This window comes from Anguilla rostrata, chromosome 18, assembly GCF_018555375.3.
Source record: "Anguilla rostrata isolate EN2019 chromosome 18, ASM1855537v3, whole genome shotgun sequence".
Taxonomy (NCBI): Eukaryota; Metazoa; Chordata; class Actinopteri; order Anguilliformes; family Anguillidae; genus Anguilla; species Anguilla rostrata.
The window spans coordinates 2433997-2454287 of NC_057950.1; the positions used below are offsets into that span (position 1 = coordinate 2433997).

At 43.1% G+C, this 20291-nt stretch overlaps 1 protein-coding gene across 3 annotated transcripts in view; it reads right to left on the reverse strand.

Annotated features, from left to right (window-relative positions):
- LOC135244693 (cGMP-dependent protein kinase 1-like) overlaps positions 1-20291 on the reverse strand; it is a 105861-nt gene that overhangs the window by 18990 nt on the left and 66580 nt on the right. For 2 of the 3 annotated variants that reach the window (XM_064317182.1, XM_064317183.1), the window contains exons 5-8: positions 16269-16332; positions 11368-11445; positions 10275-10369; positions 2424-2489 (exon numbers count right to left, since the gene is read on the reverse strand). In XM_064317182.1, the coding sequence (XP_064173252.1) occupies positions 2424-2489; positions 10275-10369; positions 11368-11445; positions 16269-16332 (303 nt within the window). Of the gene's footprint in view, positions 1-2423; positions 2490-3020; positions 4296-10274; positions 10370-11367; positions 11446-16268; positions 16333-20291 lie in introns of those variants that run through there. The other variant, XM_064317184.1, reaches the window with a different exon arrangement.

Here is a 20291-nt window from a genome sequence, read left to right on the forward strand (position 1 = left end):
GTATGACTGTATTATTATTATTTTTTTTTAATAGGTTGTCCCGAGCTTTAATGTAAAGTATAATTGGCAGGCCCCCAGAATGGGCCCCTTTATTTGTGTTTAAAACCGTCCTGGGCTTGCCAAGTATGGAGAACACGAGAGGTCGTTTTCCCTGCTCATTCCCGAATCGCACACCCCTGGCACACCTCCAGAACTTTCGGCCAGTCTCCATCCCCCAATTCCCTGAACCCCCCTGCTCCAATGTGTGGTAGAACCAGGACGCTGATCCGACGATGACCTTTCTGGTATTAAACAAATAATAATAATAATGTGCAAAGGGGAATACAAGCCAATTTTGCAATAACGGTCTGCTCTGCGGAATTGAATTCTCAAGCCTGCAAAATAAAGATAGCTAACGTTTAAAACTGTATTAGAGAGTCTGCGGGCATGGAAGTACATCAAAATATAACAATCAGGAATGTGCTCATGCAACAGATTTTCAAAGCGACATTAATACTTATAAGAGGACATTCCTAAAATATGAGCACACAGATGGGACCTCCCCCACATTTTATTCAGTGATTTGCATTAAAAAGCAACAACAAAGAGTCACATTGTGCTAATTTTGTGTGAACTAATAAGATAACATAAAACAAGAAAATAAAAAAAGTATTTACTCAAAGTATGTCCTAGTCGTAATTTACATTCAAAGGTTGGAGTGTTGCCAAAAACAAAACAAAAAAGAAATGTTACACATAAGCAAAAGAAAAAAACTTTGAAGAGTAATTTTAGAAGTATTGCCAGTAATATTCCTTATCTCTTTAAATCTCTTTAAACTCACAACGGGTAGAGTAAAGGTACATGAAATAAAATATACTGCTGCAAGGGAGAGACTCTTAAAAACTTAATGTTCAGAGGCTGGATAAAACAAAGAAATATGTCAGATTTTCCCTTGGATGCTCAAAAAGAAAATGTAGCATTAATCCATTTAGCAATGTATGGCGCTTGCTAAGTTTCTTTCAGTGTGTGTTCTTCCGTTTTCACTGTGTTCGATATTTTTTTCTCGATCTCGTATTCACTCAGTTCGAGATTCCTGTGGCTCAGTGGTTGATTGCAGGGCTATGAGGATCAGCTGCTGATCAGTGTCTTGCAGACTGGCTGTTAATTGGTCATTGAGAGCAGCTGTTGTGCATTCTTCTCTTAACCAATCAGGGTGCGACCACACCCTTCCTGTTGGCCTTAAAAGAGGCAGGAAAGTGCTTGTTTCTGTTTCTGATCCCATTATTGCGTGCAATGCTCTCTGGCAGCAGCTGCTCTTAGTTTTTATTTGAGTTTCTTTGGTTGACAAACTTGTGAAGGAGTACTAGCAGGCGTATTCAGAAGCCTAGTTATTTTTGTTTCCTTTCCTTTAGAAAGGGAACGCACACATGTATGCTTAAGCTGGGTAAGCTGTCGGAGGGTGGCTATCCATTGTAAGTCCATATGGTTTGCCAAAATGATTTCTAGCCCTGTGGGCTTTGTTCAGCTTTATTTTTATTTTATTATAAACTCAAATCCTCATCTACTCTATTCCTTTTGTTATCTGTTGAGTGGAGGAGACAAATGACTCAAGTAAAAGACTTGGAAATCATTTTCTCACTAAACTGATGAGACCTATTGAAGAGACATTTGTTCTTTAATGTAGTCTTAACTTCAGTTTTCCTGCAAAAAAACAATCTATTCCTCTTTTCTATATTATATATTTGGGACTGGAACTGGCACTCCCTCCTCAGCTGGGGTTTGGGGAAAACTGTTCTCAGGCTCAAAGAAACCCTGAGACCACCGGCACACTATGTTCCTGATGTCTGCTGAGTGTGATGACAGCAGATCTGTACACTGACATGGTATATGATGTTTATATGCTCAATGGTACATCCGATCAGCTGTCACTCAAACCACAGCACACAGTGGTTTACTCGGCACACTTCACTCAAGTCTCTGCACCTCTGATTTTCATTTGGTTGTAACTTTTTTATTTATTTATTTTAATTTTCTTTATTCTGAAGACTGGTATGAGAAACACAGCCATAACATGCAGCTGGCAGGTGTTATGTCTAACTTTGGCCTAAATTTAATCTTAATGATGAATTCTGGCATTTAAATCAAGAGTTTTACTACTTACTCCTTTTCAAACATGCAACATCGACTTCATTACATAAGAATTCACCTTGCTATTTTCATGGTATTTAAGGTTCTGTTATTTGATTGCCACATGTTTGAAATTAGCTCTAATTCAATTAATCACCAATGGAAATAAGTGGTGTGAACGAGCAATTTAGCTGTCAAACGTGAACAAACCGTATAAAACGGTCTGAAATGGAGAAGATTGGTTAGATATTGGGATTTTTCCTCTTAAAAACAGGGTTGATAAGCGGGTTGTTCGCGTATTGGCGCGGTGTACTTACTCTCGGTCAATTACCAGACAGGTGACAGCTTCGGCTGCAATCACGTTTGCGGTCCGGATGTCCTCCCTGTGTACACAAGCAATGAGACCTTCAGTTAGTCAGGACAAGATTTCAGCGCTTTACGTGTCAGCCAAGTTCGTGACTGGCGGACCAAACCTTTTTAAAAGATGCCAATGTAACTAAAACTTTAAAATAAGATGAGTGACTGATATATATTAACAAAAGAATACAATTGTAGAATTGCACAATAGCCTATGCATGTGCAGTCTGCAGTGTTCACGTCTATTGGTGACGAATCAAACAGTATGGTTTGTCATACTTCAAAATTATCAAACCTAATAAAAACAATGTTTAAAAAAATGTTGAAAGTGCTCGTGCAACATCATAGAGCCTTGAGACAAGGGCCTATTACAACATGCAAAATAAATGCTAGATTATTGAAAACATTTCATTCATTTATTCTGTTTCGTGAACTGTTCAGTTATTTCATTTACTTTTTACGCATGCAGTAGCTAAGTCAATATCCTTTGATTGCCTTTAGATGTGAGTTTTTATTGGAGCCTTTGCTTCCGAATGAAAGAGCGCAGGTGCCATTACTCTGTGCAGTTCGCTGCGTCCTCGTCGGAATCGTTCCCTGTTAATTCCGAGGAGGACTCCCCCCAATCGCAGAGATCCGAGTCTGATTCTGAGTCCATCCTCTTAGATCTGAGCGCTCGGCCACAGGGTCAGTCGCGTGCCATTCGCGCCTCGTTCTCCGGAAAAAATCACGGTTGTTTCGCGGCGCCCGGGAATCCGCGGGATCGCACAAACCAGTAAACCGAGTCCGACCACTCGGCAGAGCGAGCTCGGTCTGGACACTGTTTGAGCAGTGCGCGCGGTCCCTCGTGGGTCGGTGTTCATGTCATTTGGAGGACCAGACGCTGCTTCCTGAGTGAAGGACCCTAGCGTATGTCATCGCATGCGGAAAAAAAATATGACACGCCACGGCCGGCCGGCTGGTGAGGTGCGAATTCTGACTGCCTGCCAAAACAGACTGGTCCGTTCCTCTCCCCGCTGCTTTGGCTGCAGCACACGTTTTTCCATGGGGCACCAGTGAGGTGTATCAATATCCCCCCGCGAAGTTATCGTTTCTACATCGTTATCGCACGTGTTCTTGTTTCAATGTACTTTTTTTTTTTTTTTTTGTCTCATTAGGTATTTTGGTTTGTTCTTGGTCCAGTTCCAAGGGCAGACTTATGGTCATAGATGTGAAAGTTTATTTTTGTTAGTAATTAAATAGGACGCTTTTCCTTTCAGTAAAGTAAAATTTATGGTAAATTTCATATTTTAAATATATATTTTAAAAACTACATGCCTTCAATTTCTCATTTTATTGAGCACTACAGTTATTAGTTATTTAATCATTTTAGTGTTATTTAAAACACTAATTGGAAAGGTGTGGCAATATAGACATGGTATATTTACTGTACTATTGGCAACTGCTCTTGCACCTGTTTCTTAGTCATGACACTAAAGAAAAATGTTATACAGCTATATGGTCTCATCTTTTTTTACAAGCCTTGACTTCTAGAGTAGCTACTGGTCTTGGAATCATGTGGAGTATAAATAGTTGTAGCTGTTACGCAACCACAGAAAATAAAGCAGTTTGGGGAGTGTGGTGGATTTATTTGTAGCGTTGCTAAGAGAAGCCACTTTCACCTGTTCTCCACTTGTCCCCTCAATACATGTCGACAGCCCCGATCCTTCAGACTGCCAATTGTGTGAACCTTTCTACTATCCTGCTTTACTTCTTCAAGAGTGTGTACCAAAATGTCAGAGTATTTTTCAATTTCATTTTATTTTGTTGTTGAAATGAGAAGTCATCTGTCCCAACTGTTTTCAGAACAACAAAATGGCCCTATGGTTGTAGAAGCTTAGAAGTATAGCCAGGTTACGTCCCAGGTAGGATATGGGCCATAAAACAACAAACAAACAAAAATAAAAAACACGGAAATTCCAGTGTGTAAATGCAATATCCATGACATCATTGCAAAAGTTTCAAATACGCTTATAACTCAAACTATTTACATTTTAGAAACTGTGGGAATGGCTGTTAAAATCTAGCCTGTAAAATCAGAGCATTCGGTATGTTGTGACTTATTTGAAAGTCTGTCATCTCTCCAAACATTCAATTTATAGGGCAGTGGAGATGATTGACAGGCGATGAGTACTATTTCTTGTGTGGGTGCAAAAATCCCATAAACCCAGTCAACTGTTGAAGAGTAGTTGAAAGCTATGTTGGGGTTAACTTCATCCACTTTCAAAATGTCTCGGCCTATATTTCCTCCTCTCGATGTCTAAATTCCTGCTTTGGCTCACTGGGAATTCACTCTCCAAACTGTGTTTATGAAGAATTTAAAGTATCGCTTCAATTAATCAGCCACATTGGGACAAGCAGTCTTACCAGCACCTGCTGATTGACTGCTTTATGCAGATGATACGGTCCACACACAGACGCAAGCCTACCTAGAAACCTCAGAATATCTGCACCTTAATGATTTTCACTCTTCGCATTGTGTCGCGTGCTCCACATGCAGCCCGTGTTTGTGCAAATCCATCACCCCCGTATACATCAGTGAGCACATTAAGCACAAAGCGCATCGGATCACAGCTGTCTAACGAGGCCCGGGCTCCTGGAGCGCTGAGGCTATCTAACGACTCTGCGCCTGGGACGCCCGTCCCGTGTAGAGGCTGCCTCTGTCGAACCCCATCTCGACTGCAGCCCTGCGCCTGGGGGGACCTGTCCCGTGCAGAGGCCGCCGCTGTCGAACCCCAGCCCAACTGCAGCGCTGCGCCTGGGGGACCCGTCCCGTGTAGAGGCCGCCCCTGTCGAACCCCAGCCCGACTGCAGCGCTGCGCCTGGGGGACCCGGTGTGTGCTTTCAGAGCGGGGCGTGAATATTACGCTCACGTTTCGACGACACCTGGTGTCCGACAGCGCGAGAGGGGGCAACAGGGGTCTTCCACCTTTCATTTGCGACCCCTTCTGACCCCCACCTGCTCCCCCTGCTCTCAAAAGTTCACTCCTCTGCCACAAACCCTGGAACTTGGTGTCCTATAGACACCCCCCCCCCCCAAGCTGTATACACCCACGTATGCTGTGTGTACCATGAAACAGACATGACTTGAAATGAATTGGAAAAATTGCAATGAAATAAAGACATGTAAAGCTTATTGTAGATGTGTGTACACACACACAGAAACACAAACAGCAAGACTTAGTATCTACTTCAGACACTATCTCTCCTACTCACACAGTGAAACCCCCCCCTCCCCCCCCTTCCGGGCTTCATAATGTGCAAATAATATGATGGGGAACTAACTTAATTACAGATAACTGGACTTAATTACCGTGGACATGGTGTCGTATCAAAGCAGCTCGTTGGAAACGGCTGCTGCACGCACGGGTCGCTATCTATTAGCGATGACCTCATTCCCAGGCAAAATTAATATGGAGATCAAATCAGGCGGGGTACTTATCAGCACGTCTACCAGAAGGCCCCAGACAGGCTATAATTGCTACGAAAACAGACCGCCTTTGATTTATTTTTTAATTTTATTTTTTTAAATACTGTGATATATCAAAGCCACCAACATTCCGAGTTCCACAGGTAGCCTTTGTGACGGAACAAACTGAATATTCTTCCGTTTAACAAACTTAAACGCAGGGTGGAGATGAGAGATCATAAGGACTTCAATCACAAAAGCACCTTCTGAGCTGAAAGACATTGTGTATCACACACCAAATGCAGCCTTCCTTCTCCCTGCACAGAGGTGGCCATCAAAGCTTTGTGTCAGATCAGCAGTATTTTAGAGTCTAACAGGACACCACCACAGGCTTCTGTAAAGACTAGAAGGCCTTGTACATGTGCATTGGCCTATTACAGTCAGTCTCTTGTATCTGTGTGGATATAAAAAATGGGCTCTTGGTGGACTATGTTATCAATTAAAGAGCTTTGGCACTTTGTAATCCCATCAAAAAACACTGTAGAGCAGGCATGTCAAACATACGGCCCGCGGGCCGGACCCGGCCCGTTGGATGATTTAATCCGGCCCGGCATAAATTTCTGAGTATGTCAAAAAAAGAAGCGAGTCTCTAGCTTATTTCTATCAAAAGTTATGATTTTTTAAAATAAATACAAACCAAATGCTCCCTCCGGCCGCGGGAGGGCAGTAAATGTGTAAAAGAGCTCACGTCCAGCATGCGGCATTGACACGAGTTAGTACTAAAAATAAACCGGCAATCTTGCTTCACAATTCACCACTACTAAACAAGTTATCGGTCAACACACCCTTCCCAAAATGGCACTGTCAAAAAAAAGAAAAGTGGACACGGAGTGCTTCTTTGAGCTACGAGGGGAAATTAGACAGTTCATGGAGAAGAAGGACGCCCAGTAAAGGAACTTAAATGCAAGGAATGGGTGCAGGATCTTGCGTTTATGGTTGATATTACACAACACTTGAATACACTTAACACTACATTGCAGGGCCGTAACAGAGTTGTCACTCAATATTACGACAGCATAAGTGCGTTCAAGATGAAACTGTCACTGTGGGAGACGCAGCTATCCAACGGTGACACCGCGCATTTCTCTTGTCTCACAGCTGTGCGTCCGGAGGCACCAGACCGTCCCGATAATGATTTGGAAAAATATAAAGACAACATAACAGATTTGCTGCGAGAGTTTGAGCAGAGGTTTCAGGTATTCAGTGAACTTGAGAACAAATTTGGCTTTTTTCGCTCGCCATTTACAGTGAAGCCTTCTGATATGCCAGCTGACATTCAACTCGAGCTTATTGACTTGCAGTGCGATTCCGCTATGAAGGATAAATTTGGGTCCGTGGGATTGGATACGTTTTATCAATATCTCGTGCCAGGTTACCCCAAAATAACAGCCATGGCTGCAAAGGTTCTATCCATGTTTGGGACTACTTATCTTTGTGAACAGGTGTTCTCCGTAATGAACAATAATAAAACAAAGCAGCGCTCAAGGTTAACAAATAAACACTTGAATGACATTGTTAAATGTGCTGCTACTCAGGATTTGACACCTAATATCGATACACTTGTGAAGGCAAAAAGATCCCAAGTTTCAGGAGCCAGCAGCAGCAAGTAGACTGCAGGAGTGCAGTAAGAGAGAAAAAAAGTGTGATGACACGAAATTTGTTTGCACTCATGAATACAGATCATTAAAAATAAGATTAATCTGGTTTCATATTAAAGACAATTAATATTGTGCAGTATATTCTCAGCTTCAGTAGGCCCAGCCTAGTAGTTTGATCTGATGTAGTCTAATCTTATTGCCCATGCACGGCTATAACTTTTATTTTGTATTTCTTTTTTTATTTATTTCAAAGCAGTATGACAATTAAGGCGAAAATATTTTTTTCATAGCTCCCACTTGAGTTTGTTTAGTGTGGTGAGTTGGTTCAGGTGTAAAACTGCATTCACTTAACTGTTAAAATAAACCAGTTGTTAACACATTCACCGCCTAACATGAAATCATTTTTTTTTTCCATTGTTGGTGAATAAATGTGTTGTGCTTAGAAAAGATCCCTTGTCATCCGTGATTATAATATGTAGGGTAGGCTACAAATGTAGGCTGAATGATAAAGCATAGTACTGAAAAACAAAGCTAAATATTTGGAGTTGACATTCTTTTACTGATCCGGCCCACCCGAGAACAGAAAGTCTGGATCCGGCCCCAGAGCCAAACTGAGTTTGACATGCCTGCTGTAGAGTGTATCTTTTTTTTTTTCTTTATACAGTCTGAGAACTGTCAGTTACAATTAGACTGCTGACAGAAATGCTGATTTAAGGAGTCCATTTTGGAATGCTAGGTTGAATTACACCAGTGATTTGAAAATCTGCCCCCTCTCTCCCTCGGATATGAACACGACTTGTTGTGCTGCCTCAATCTCTCCGTGGGGCCGATCCAACAAGGAAACAAGCAGATGAAATTTCGGCTCTGTAGGTTCAGTTGGGGCTGCTTTACAGTTTCCACTCTGTTGGGTTCTTTACGGCATGTGGAATGGGAAGATGCAGTTTTGAGCGGTTTCCTGCAACCTTACTGGCCCTGGCACATTTTAGCCAAGCCCATATGTTAATAGGTCATCGTTTGAGTTGGTCTGAACAGCCACCTCCAACTGGTGCCCATCCTATGGGAGGTTGTGATTGGTCAGGGGAGGTAACTGATGGTTTGTTTATTAGCTAACGCACAGAAAGCCAGCTGACTTCCAATGGGAGAACAAGGTGTCACTAAACCCAAAATGGGTGGAGGGACACATGCCATCAGTCACTCACTGATTTGACCCATGGGGTGGTTTTTGTCAAAGCTGTTGATTGGCTTAAACAGTCAGTGATTGACAGCTCATAGATCATGAAACCCACTCTCTCCCATCACTATGGCTGACTCTGGATAAACCAGAAATTGTGCACATCCTGCATGCAGTTTGAGCTTACGCACAAGTCAATGACATCATCTACGGCATGCCCTGGCCTCCAGTCACATTGTCTATGGCGATAGGCACTTTTTTTTTTTTCTTTTTTTGCTTTCTGTAGGAGTCCAATGGGAGGTAATGAGAGAAAATGACCCACCACTTCCGTCCGTTTGCCCCGGTGTCTGCGGCAGGAAGTGGGAAGCTTCCTGGCCCCCCCCCCTCACGTCCAGGACATCAGTAACGGGGAAGTTTCATTTCTTTCAGTGATTTTTAAAAATGTGCAAAAAGCGACCCCTACACATCTCCGTTTCCACAGTAACTGGCCCCAGACAATTCCTTCGGGGAATCTTCGGTGGTCACCTTCAGACAACAATAACGGTCTGTCTCCGTCCCTAACGGGCCGTGTCAGTGATATTAGAGCCCTGGTCAGAAACAGAGAGCCAGGGTGAACGGGGAGTCGCTGGCTGTTTGATGTGCAAAATCGTTAAAGAATTTCACAAAAATCAAATGTACTGCAGGTTTTGACTCATTTCTTGTCCTACTTTGCTCCGTAATGTAATGTCATGCAATAACCATTCTTCATACGTCCACAAGAGGTCGCCACGTCCCTTGTTCCAGTTCATCTGTCAGATTCCCCGTTTTAAAGTGAGCCTTTTGAAATACTTCACTATAGATCTGCTGAAATAACTTGTGGATTATGGTTTCCACTAAAGCAGATCACTCTAGGGGGGGGAGAAGCCTGTAAATAAATGTTGGAAGCCAGTGCCCAAAATAACAAATGCCTATGAAAGCAAGGGGAGGAGAGCAGACTGAAAGGGCCAACTGGACTACCTGGCTAGTGGCTAATTAGCAGACTCATCGCCATGTTAACCCATTCAGAATGAGTGAGTGTACCGTATGGCAGAGCTGGAGAGTCCAAGAGGCTAGAAAGTAAAAGTCCTGTCATGTGTTTCTTCCACCCGTGAACCTCAGCCAAGCTGATTTTATTAACTAGTTCTACTTCGTGGCTGAAGATTTGTGCTTAATCGGCAAATCCAGGTGATTGGAACAGAACTGTCTTTTACCTGCTTAAAAGACTTACTTTCCGAACCTGAATTTTCCACGTCTGACCAGGTTGCTCATAAGCATGCAACAGTCTCAGTGCTACAAAGTTAGATTAAGTAATATTTAGAACCTGATCAGGCAAGGAGAGCTATAAGGTTGTGAGCAACCTTGTCAGGCTCCTAGATCCATAGATATGGTTATGAGCAGGTCTGTACAGGCACACTGTTCATAACCTTATTGTACAGTCTGGTCAGGCTCATAGAACCACAAGGCTATGAGCAGCCTGGTCAGGTTGGGAGGATGACGGGTGAGGGCCGGACGGTCTTACCCCTGCAGGGCCTTCTCTCCAAACCACTCCCCCTTGCCCAGGACGCGCAGGTAGGCCGGTTCCTCGCTGGGCCAGTCCTCCCTCGTAACATTCACCTGTCGGGAGACGGACAACACCGCCGGGTCGCTAACTCCTGCCTGGTGCCTTAATGGACCTGTGGCAGCCAGGCGCTAACGCAGACGCGCAGGCTATACAAGCTGCCCAGGGATTCTAAGGTGATGAAACTGTGTCATGAGGCTGTATGTTTCCTCTTTTTAAGGGCTGCCTTTGTCTAATCCGTGTTTTTCAAACTGATAAAAATTCCTGGCTGTTCTGTCTCCTGTCTTTTTACACTTTACGGGGAAAAAGATCCTCAGCTGTGCAGCTCGCCCGTAAAACTGTCATGGAAAGGAAACAATGTCATCCTTTATTAGCTGTAGACGTTAATAATTGATTACAAGCGTGGCAATTCACCTGAGAAATAATTAGGCATTAGGAATGCAGGATTTTTTCGTGCAGGGACTTGGATGACAAAAGACCTGTCTCTGCACAGGGTAAAACTACACGTGTACACTCTTATATCTACTCGGCCTAAGTGATTCTCATCTGTGATCTGACCAGCAGAAAGTAGGCAAAAAGGAATTCAGATGGTGAGGAGACGGAATAGGAGAGAGACAGAGAGAGAGAGATGATGCTAGAGAAGATGCTAATTGTGTTGGTTTAAATTGTTTCTTAAAGGTGGGATGTGCAGTGGGGGGTGGGGAAGAGAAACTCCCTCATAAATGTATTTATGGTCTCGGGAACAAAAGTAATCTTCTCTCAGCAATTAAAGCAGAGAGAGCGAGAATGGGAAAGCGAGAGAGGCTCAGATATATACAGAAGGGGCTCAGCGAGAAGCATAAAACAAGACTGAGAAATACAAACAAGATGGAAAGACGGTGTCAAAGAGAGAGAGAGAGAGAGAGACAGGATGTTCCTCCCACGCCCACACAGATATATGAAACGCATTAACCCCCGGCTCCTGGGGCTCGTTGGGGAGGTGGCAGCTCTGTCTGGCCCGGGTTGTCTGCCTGGCCTTTAATAAGGTCCCCGCTTGGGCCAGCTGGAGACTCACCTTCCCCTTGCTGATAATGAAGAAGGTGTCTCCTCTGGCTCCCTGCCGTATGATGTACTCCCCGTTCTCATAGTGGGTCTGCGGAGGGTGGGGGGGAGAGAGAGAGAGAGAACCAACCGTGTCACCGCATGCTTCTACCTGGGGGCATCAAACCCCTAACCAAGGGGTCCCACACCGGGGGTCTCTGTCTCTGAGGCGTTACGAAAAAGGCCAACGCCTCCCCCCACCGTGCGCTGAGCTATTCTCGTTTCACCTCAGGAAAAAAGCGGGTGCACTTCACTCTAAACCCCCCCCCCCCCCCCAACTTAAACTCTCACCCATGCGCGCACACACACAAACTCAAACCCCACCATCCTCCGCCCCCATCTTCCCCCCCCGTAACACCTGCCCACAGGCTAGCGCGGAAGGGCGCCGCAGCTTCTCCCTACCCTGCCGTGAGGTTTTCAGAAACGACAATGCCGCCACGGCAACAGGGGTGGCGGAAAGGTTTCAGCCGCCATTTTGCCACACAACCCAACCCGAGGAGAATAATGGCCCACACCCTAAAAGTGCCTTTAAAATAAATGTCTTTAAATTATCGTTCGGGTGGATGGGATGTCACAGATGGTGTATTTATCTTATGACCGCTGAGCTATCGGTTAATTATTTGGTTGATGAAAAGCCACTGTATTGTTCATGCTGCACAACATTGAGAATACTATGCAGATTACTGGTAATGTGTCATACAACAGAAATAATCACTCTGTATTATCGCATTATGAGTATTATGGAAAACCATACAAATGTGGTAGCTTATCCTGGAGAGTCTATGGAAATCACCCTCAAACCTCAGGCAAAGAAGAAAGAAAATCAAATTTTTACATGTATCAAAATATTATAGATCAAATATACTACAAAATATTTTAAAATGAATATTTGAAAGACCGTGAGAATTAAGTGATTACAGTACATTAATCATTAGCAAATACTACCTTTCAATTACACAGGGAACACGGGGATACACAGGTCCACAAATCTTCCCATTGAAAATTCACTGTTAGTCAGAATATTGGATCACTGAGATGTATTCATGACGGTACATTCAATTACTGATAACAATGTAGATAGTAAATTCAGGGAAATTTTGTTTAATCTCTAAGAATTGTCCATGTTGAAAGGTAAAATAAGATAAAATGTTTGGTGTTTTGCCTGTAGCAAGACATTATTTCAAACAGGCAAGCTTTGCGTTGTGTTTTTTTCTGTGAAAATGGTTCTGGCAGAAGTTGAGATGAGAAGATTATTGAGGTATTAATAACCAGCATTCTAGCTTACCGTTCAGTCTATTCAGAAATCAAATTATTCAAAATACAGATCCCTTCCCTGACTGAAATGACAATGGTATTAAAAACCACCGCACACATTTATTGCAAAGATGAGGGAATGGATAAAAGGCAGCAACCTATTGCATATAAAACACATTTAGCAAATATAATATGTTTTAGGTGGTGGTGGAGGCCAACTGAAAAAGGACAATGGAGAGTCTTGTGGTGGTGGGGTTGGTTGGGGGTGGGCGGGCAGTCTAACAGAACCTTGCATATAAATATCAATTACTGGCTACTGCAAGAATCACACATACTGTTGATCAGTGATCGTCGGATAGGATACACTAATGGGGCGGACGTACAGTAACTGCTGATAATATTCACTTGGGACTATATTACTGCTTATTCAGGGTCCTATTAATACTCATGTAGAGCCACATTAATATTCACTCAGCATTAATACTCATTCATTTAGAGCATTAATACTCATTCAGATCCACACCGAGCACATACTCATGGAGGTAGAGGGGATATTCTCGTCATCAGGAGTTTGCGTTACAAACCCACCCCTGGGCATGCCGCAGTTCCCCCTTAGTGCAAGACGCCTAATGCCCTCGTCTGTGAATGGACACCAATGTGCTCAAGTGCGGATAAACCCTAGATCTATACATCAGTCCATTTCCATGTAGCTCTATTACAACCCGAGCATTAAAATACATTCAAATTCAGTGCTAACAGGATCAATTAGACGGAATATTCCTCGATCACATACAAACGCAGTAGTAATTGGCGCAAAACACCAACCCTGACACCAACACTAAGTGTGCGGCACGGCTACTGCTGTTTTCCATTACCCCCTCTTTTCAGTTGCTAATGAGATTCTGCCAATAATAGGAACCCTCGCCTGTTGATGGACACAAAATCGATGACGTCACTGAGACGAGCTAAACCCCCCCCTGAGATCTTATTGACATTTACCAGGCTAGACCTGTCCCTGTGACGGTCTCTATTAACAACACTGACCAAAAAAATACAATAAAAATCTGCAGATGCTGATTTATCATGAATGCTAATCATAAGCTGATGTGGATAGAGGCAATAACAGAAGGTCAACTGCCATGGAAACAGGCAGCTCGTGGTGACTTGGTGTCAACTCCAGCACCTGTTTATAGGCTGTAAAATAAATGTAACAAAAACTAAAAGTTCAAGCTGGAAAACTCTGACACTGCTTTAAAATTCCATCTCAAACCAACCTAAGCTGGTCAAGCTGGTTTAAGCTGTGTTTTCAACATTTCTAGCTGGTTTTCCCTGGTTGACTGGTTGTTCACCAGCTGACCCTGCCTACAGCCCGCTGCTCCACCAGTCTGGTCATCAGCTTGCCTTTTCACCAAGCCCATGGAGAGTCAATGGGTGACGTCACAGTGACCTCTTTTCTCCATATTTTTCTACAGTATATTGCAAAGGCTCAGACGGGTCCCACGACGAGAAGTAATGAGCTAATCCAAGGAAAGATATATGGCAGATCATAATTCCTAGACAATAACCATAAAAGCTAATGGAAAAAGAATCAGTGTTATTAAATCTTGGACTTGCAGAATGACAATGCACAAATGCACCAAACGTGCATATATGCAGAGCCGAACAACATGAGCACCTCCCACGTCAGGGTCATATTAAACAGCAGGGGTTGCTTTCTTGTTTTAAATGCCACACAGCTTCTGGCAATCAGAGAGACTTCTGCGCGATGAGGACGAACAACACCGACATGCCAATAATGAAATCTCAATCGGCCATTTGCAATTTACGTAATAATCACCATCGCTGAAAGCTCTTTGTTTTATCATAAATGGTGTGGGATTTTCAGTAATGGCGTATGCATATGTCTCTGCCACTCTTGCAGTGAAAATACCTTCTTTCCTCCGGACCCATTTCCCCCATCACATCGTGCTTTTGGTGTGCAGTATCTTCGCCACCAGCTGTTCCTCGTTCTGGTCTTAAATAATACGCACAGCTCGGCGCTGACGTCTGTCGGGATCGGAGAGACGACCCCGGCGCTCACAGGCAAGATGGCCGCCCGCGTCTCCACCCAACAATGGGGGGGGGAAAAATGACCAAGTTTGATCGATGTCTTCATGTAAAGGGCACGTGAACCGACTGCTCAGTCCTGGACAGAGTCCAAATGCCTGACACAGCTGCTGATTGAAGGGGAGCCCCCCAAAAAATCTGCGGACGCTGTGGCCCTCCGGCGCTTGAGTTTAACACCCCAGCTCTAATGGCTAATTACAATTATGACGTGCTTCCTCCCTGGAAGGTGTGATCCCATGTTGCCTACGGGCTGATCTCTCATTCTTTAATCTCATCAAATTTTGTTTTGATATAGATTTTCCTTTTTTTGAGCAACTTGTGAATAGAGAAAAAGGAACTTCCTTCTGACGTCAGCTGCAACGTCCAAAGCACCAAAAAGAACACACTGAAACTTGCAGCCGACGTCATTTACCTTCTACGTCAACCTTCGGTTTCTGTAGGCATCAAACCGTATGCTAAACATTAGAGAGGAAATTGAATTTGTGTCCTCAAGAATGCAAGAAGAGAACTGAATTCTCTCCTGGAGTGGCATGTTTTTCATAAGGATCACCAACCCTTATCAGTCTGGTCCCGTCTTTCATATGTGATACGCACAAACCAACATGCGTAACTAACATTTTATTTTTTTTTTTTTTTTTTTTTTTTTTTAATTCCCGAAAAGTGTTCTACGCTGTCCATTGGGGCTTTTAAATTTCCTCCAGTTTTGGATCTCCCCCCTAACCCTCCCCCACCACCAATATCCATTGAGCGATTACATTTGGGCTGTGTCATTCACAGAAAGCACCCCAGCAGCTGAGTCACACGGGGCCTCTTCAGAGCCCCATACTCGTGAGCTGGGGACCATTTCCCCACCCCACAGACTCAGAGCCGGCTGGAGAAGAGCTGCCGCTGCTGGTGGCCAGTATGAGCTCCACCTGAGGAATCCTGCCCAGCACAAACACTTCAAACCCAGCCACACGTGTCCCGCCCAGCCTAAACCTGGCTGGACCAGGCCAAATGTGTCCCTCACCCCACCCAGCTTACTACACCCTATTTTCCACCATGCTGTTTTTCTGGCCTACTGCCTATTGAAAAGACACGTCTGTTCTCTCAATCCTACAGTATGTGCGTCTCTTGCATAATCAGAACGGTGCCCTATCTTATAACGGCACCAAACCACTGCCTCTCCGTCTCTCCTATCTCTCTCTTTCTTCACCAGTCCACTGAACTTCGTTATGTAAGGAACATACTGAATATGAAGTTCTGAAAAACATCATCCCCACCCCTCACCACCTCAAGGACATCATAATCTCATTACAGGCATTTAGCAGACGCTCTTATCCAGAGCGACTTACACACCTTTTTTTACATAAATTTCACATTGTATCCATTTATACAGCTGGATATATACTGAAGCAATGCAGGTTAAGTACCTTGCTCAAGGTACAACGGAGTGTCTACCGGGAATCAACCTCGACCTTGGTTACAAGTTCAGTTCCTTACCCACTGTGCTACACTCCGTCAACCTCCCCTCACCTCCTCAAGGACGTCCGCCAGCTTGCTGACTGTTTCCTCCGGAAGGCCCTGGAACGTTGGAACACTGTGAAAGGGTGGATGAGAGAGGAGGAGAAGAGGGAGAAGGGAGGAGGAGTGGAGAGAAAGATTTGTATCAGTTTTGCTCCTTATTTCTGACCTGTCAAATTCTGATCCTGATGGTGGTAACCAGTGTGCGAATATTCATACAGTATGTATTAACAGTTAAATTGCAGGGCAATTACAAACCACAAAGACACAGAAGACAATGTTGCAGACCTGTGGTAAAAATGAATTTGAAATGGTGCAACTCTTTAGATGCCCATGTATGTTGTAAAACACTCTGCAGATCTTTAATGAAATATCTTCCTTTCAAAAACCATCAATTGTATAAAAGAGGAATTTAGTGAATGTGTATATACATTTTTTTTGGAAATTTAACAAGCTTTATCACGTTATCAGCATGCATTTATCTTTTATAATAATCAAAGCAATGAGTCAGACCAATAATCAATTTAAGTTAACATTTTCTTTTTCCAGTTAACTTTTAATTTTAAACAATTGAGATCACCTATTCAATACCAGCCAGAAAAACTGAAAGACAGACAAAATCATTCAAAACACCAGACGGTCTGTTTCTATATTCTCTCTCTGTGAAGTGTTGCAATATTTCCACAACATATTTGCAGCGCATTCCATTTCAAGGGTAGTCTCTCCTGTTGTACGAGTGATATTAGGCTGCCAGTGCAGTATAATGACTCGGAAGTGGGCCTGTAACAGTAAAGTTGTAAATTCGGTTCCCAGGTGGGGTGTTGCCGTGGTACCCTTGAGCAAGGCACTTAACCTCACTCGCTTCGCTAAAACATCCAGCAGCGCAAATGGACAGAACGTTAAAATTTATTTATTTTTTTAAAACTGCAAGCAGCTTCGGTGTGGAAAAGAGCATCTGCTAAAGGCCTAAATGCAATATAAATATGATTTATGCAGCTCTAGGACCCTGATTTATGCAGCTCTAGGACCCCGCTTTTATAAGAACCTGTGCTGCTGTGTCCATGTTCTGATTGGCTATTGGAGGAAGGGGGGGGGGGAGGGGAGGAAGACCATCTCCGGTAACTCTAAGCGCAAATGGCACCGCCAGATCAGACGTTTCCCTTCCGGAAAACTAAAGCTGGAACAGCCTGAAAGAGTCTTCTCCTGCCATGTGATCTCCTCGGTGTAAAAAAAGCCTTTTTCTCAGAAGTGCGGAGATTACGGCTGATTCTCGGCTAATAGAGGGGCTGTGCGGCATTTCCCGCCAAAAAGAACTTATCTGAGGCGCCATCTGCCACGCGGCTTTTGTTGCCGTTGGAATGGACCCTCAGAATCAACATGGTTTCCATAACTACAGGAACTACAGGACACATTCACTCAGTCTGATAAAAAGGCATTCTACAATCCACACGTCCCGCAGTGACATCCTTGATCCTTTTAAAGATTTTATCTTTTAAAGGTAACTTTGAATTCATACATCGTTTTCTGATATCTCAGGCTACAAACACACATTTATAAATGTGCAGCACGGGACATACAGTGCGGTCCGTAAATCTTTGGACAGTGACACATTTTTTTGTTTTGGCTCCGTTCTCCAGCGCATTGGATTCGAAATTAAACGATGAACATGAGGCCACAGTGTAGACTGTCAGCTCTAATTTGAGGGTACTTGCATCCATATTGGATGTAACTCCGTGTAGGAATTGCAGCCTTTGCTAGGATGTGTTAAAGTTAATGCATTCTAGCAAAACGCGGATTTCCATGCGAGACCTCAGGCACTGGCAGTCCAATGTCTGCCTCACTTGCCGGACTCTCACATTTTACAGCAAAACGAGCTTGATCAGTTTGATACGCAGATGTAAGAAGCCTATAAAACCTCTTGATGTGCCTTGATAATAAATTTAAAAAATGGAGATACTACTTTGGCACTGATTTCTTCATAGATATCGAATGTACATTGAAAAGACGTTGGTTTAAGTGCATCAAAATATTGCAACACTTCACAAGAACAAATTATTGCTGCCCTGAGAACACATTATATTACACTGCCCTGACATACAAGCCAAACAGGCCTTCTGGGATAGAAGCAGTTTGAGAAATACACGAAAAAACACAAGTGTGCTTTTACTGTTATTTTACTGACTCTGATTTAACTCTCTCAAAAAACCTAAGAATTTGAAAAACAAAATGACCATGCATTCATCTCAAGCAAACACCATAAAGGTAAAAATGTATCAACCTTTAGTAGGCTGTTATCAATATTTTGTCCACAAAAACGATAAAAAGAAGTTCCACTATTGAGCAGCTTTTCTTGAGCAAATGTCAAAAGATTGATTTTTTTTTTATTTTTATGGAAAAGGACAGAATAGAATGTCAGATTTCTCGTGGTCATTATTTCTCCTTCAGATGTTTATGACCCTACTCATCGGTATATTCGGGGGTGAGAATTTGCTCACCTCCTTTAAAAGAAAATAATAAAGAAATTCCTCTCCTGGTTTGTTTTCTGCACTGACATTTTGAAATGCTATAATTTGCTGTTACTGGTGTCATGGTAACTTCTCCAAATTCGACTTGGGTGTGATGCACTGTGTGGTAGTTTTGTACGACACACTTTTTAAAATTGTAACTTCAGGTTTTAGCGAGCCAAGCTAACGCAATACAATTTGGTTTTTACAATAAAGTCTCTTGATGGGCAAAGTGAACTGAGCAAAGGAGACTGTCAGAGGTATGTTTTGTGCTAATGATAAAATACTGTTAACAGGGTTTTCTCCAGTATGTTTAGGACCATCTGCCCATCAAACAAAATCTGGGGCAGCTGTTTCTGTGGAGCTTAATTTGTCATTCAGCTAATGGTCTTGAGCCTTAAACACTGTTAATGAAGTATCTAATCAAAGTACATTCATTTGAATATAAATTGGTTTAATAACTTGTTTACAGTGCACTAATGAGTGAATCTAGACTAATGCCATTACATGTACACAGAAGCATAGAGCAGTTTGTGTGCTGCAGAGATCCATGCTGCACAGGGGTCGAGTGTAAATATGCACCTGTCTTTAATGCATGCATATCTCCGCACATGATACGGCTAATAATCAAAGTGATTAAATGTTATCGTGCATTGCCGTTAATGAGTCTTTTTGCAATCAGGCTTAGGGTGTGCATTGTATTAACTAATTTTAAGGGCTTATAAATATACGGGAATGTACCAACTCTTATATCGCGGGGGGGGGGTGTACAACATTGTCCTGGGTGGTGAATAGTAACCAATGCAGTTCAGTGATCAGTTAAAGCAGGTCATTATACGGTGAGCTCACCACACCGGCCCCCACGTGTCCGAGTCCGTTTCTGACACTGAGGAGAACATGAAAGCCCGCAGAGCCTTTGGCTCACTGGGACAAAGGTCACAAGGACCTTATTATACGCTGGGGCTCTGTTCGCACAATCATACCTCATAATGAGAAAATCCTCCATTAAAGCGAATTAATAAAGAGCTCAGTCCCGCAGTGGGCCCTGAGACATGTGGTTGAGAAGCTTCTTTAGCGAGTAAATCTACATTTTTTAAAATGAATACACAACCTCAGAAAGATTAAGCTCTACACATTTAACAAGGGGAGTCAGGGAACTAATTAACAAAAATGGCTGATTAAAATGAATACAAGGTAGGTTTGGGGATTAAGGGCCACAGTCCTTCTGATGTACTTCAGAAAATTCATTACGATATAGTTATAAATTTTAATCATACGCATGCATAGTGGCCCACCAGACTCATTTCGTTCTTGTTATAGACCATTATAGACCTCCTAGAAATACATACATTATGCAGTAATATTTCATGCATCTTTGATGAAGATTTGCTTGCTCCCAGTGGTTCAGCATAGCAAGCTGGGCATCTAACCTTCAATATTTAAAATGGATTATGGGGACTGTAGGAGTGCATCTCACCATGCATTATGCATATCAATGATGAAGATGATGAAGATGATGCTGAGGGAATAC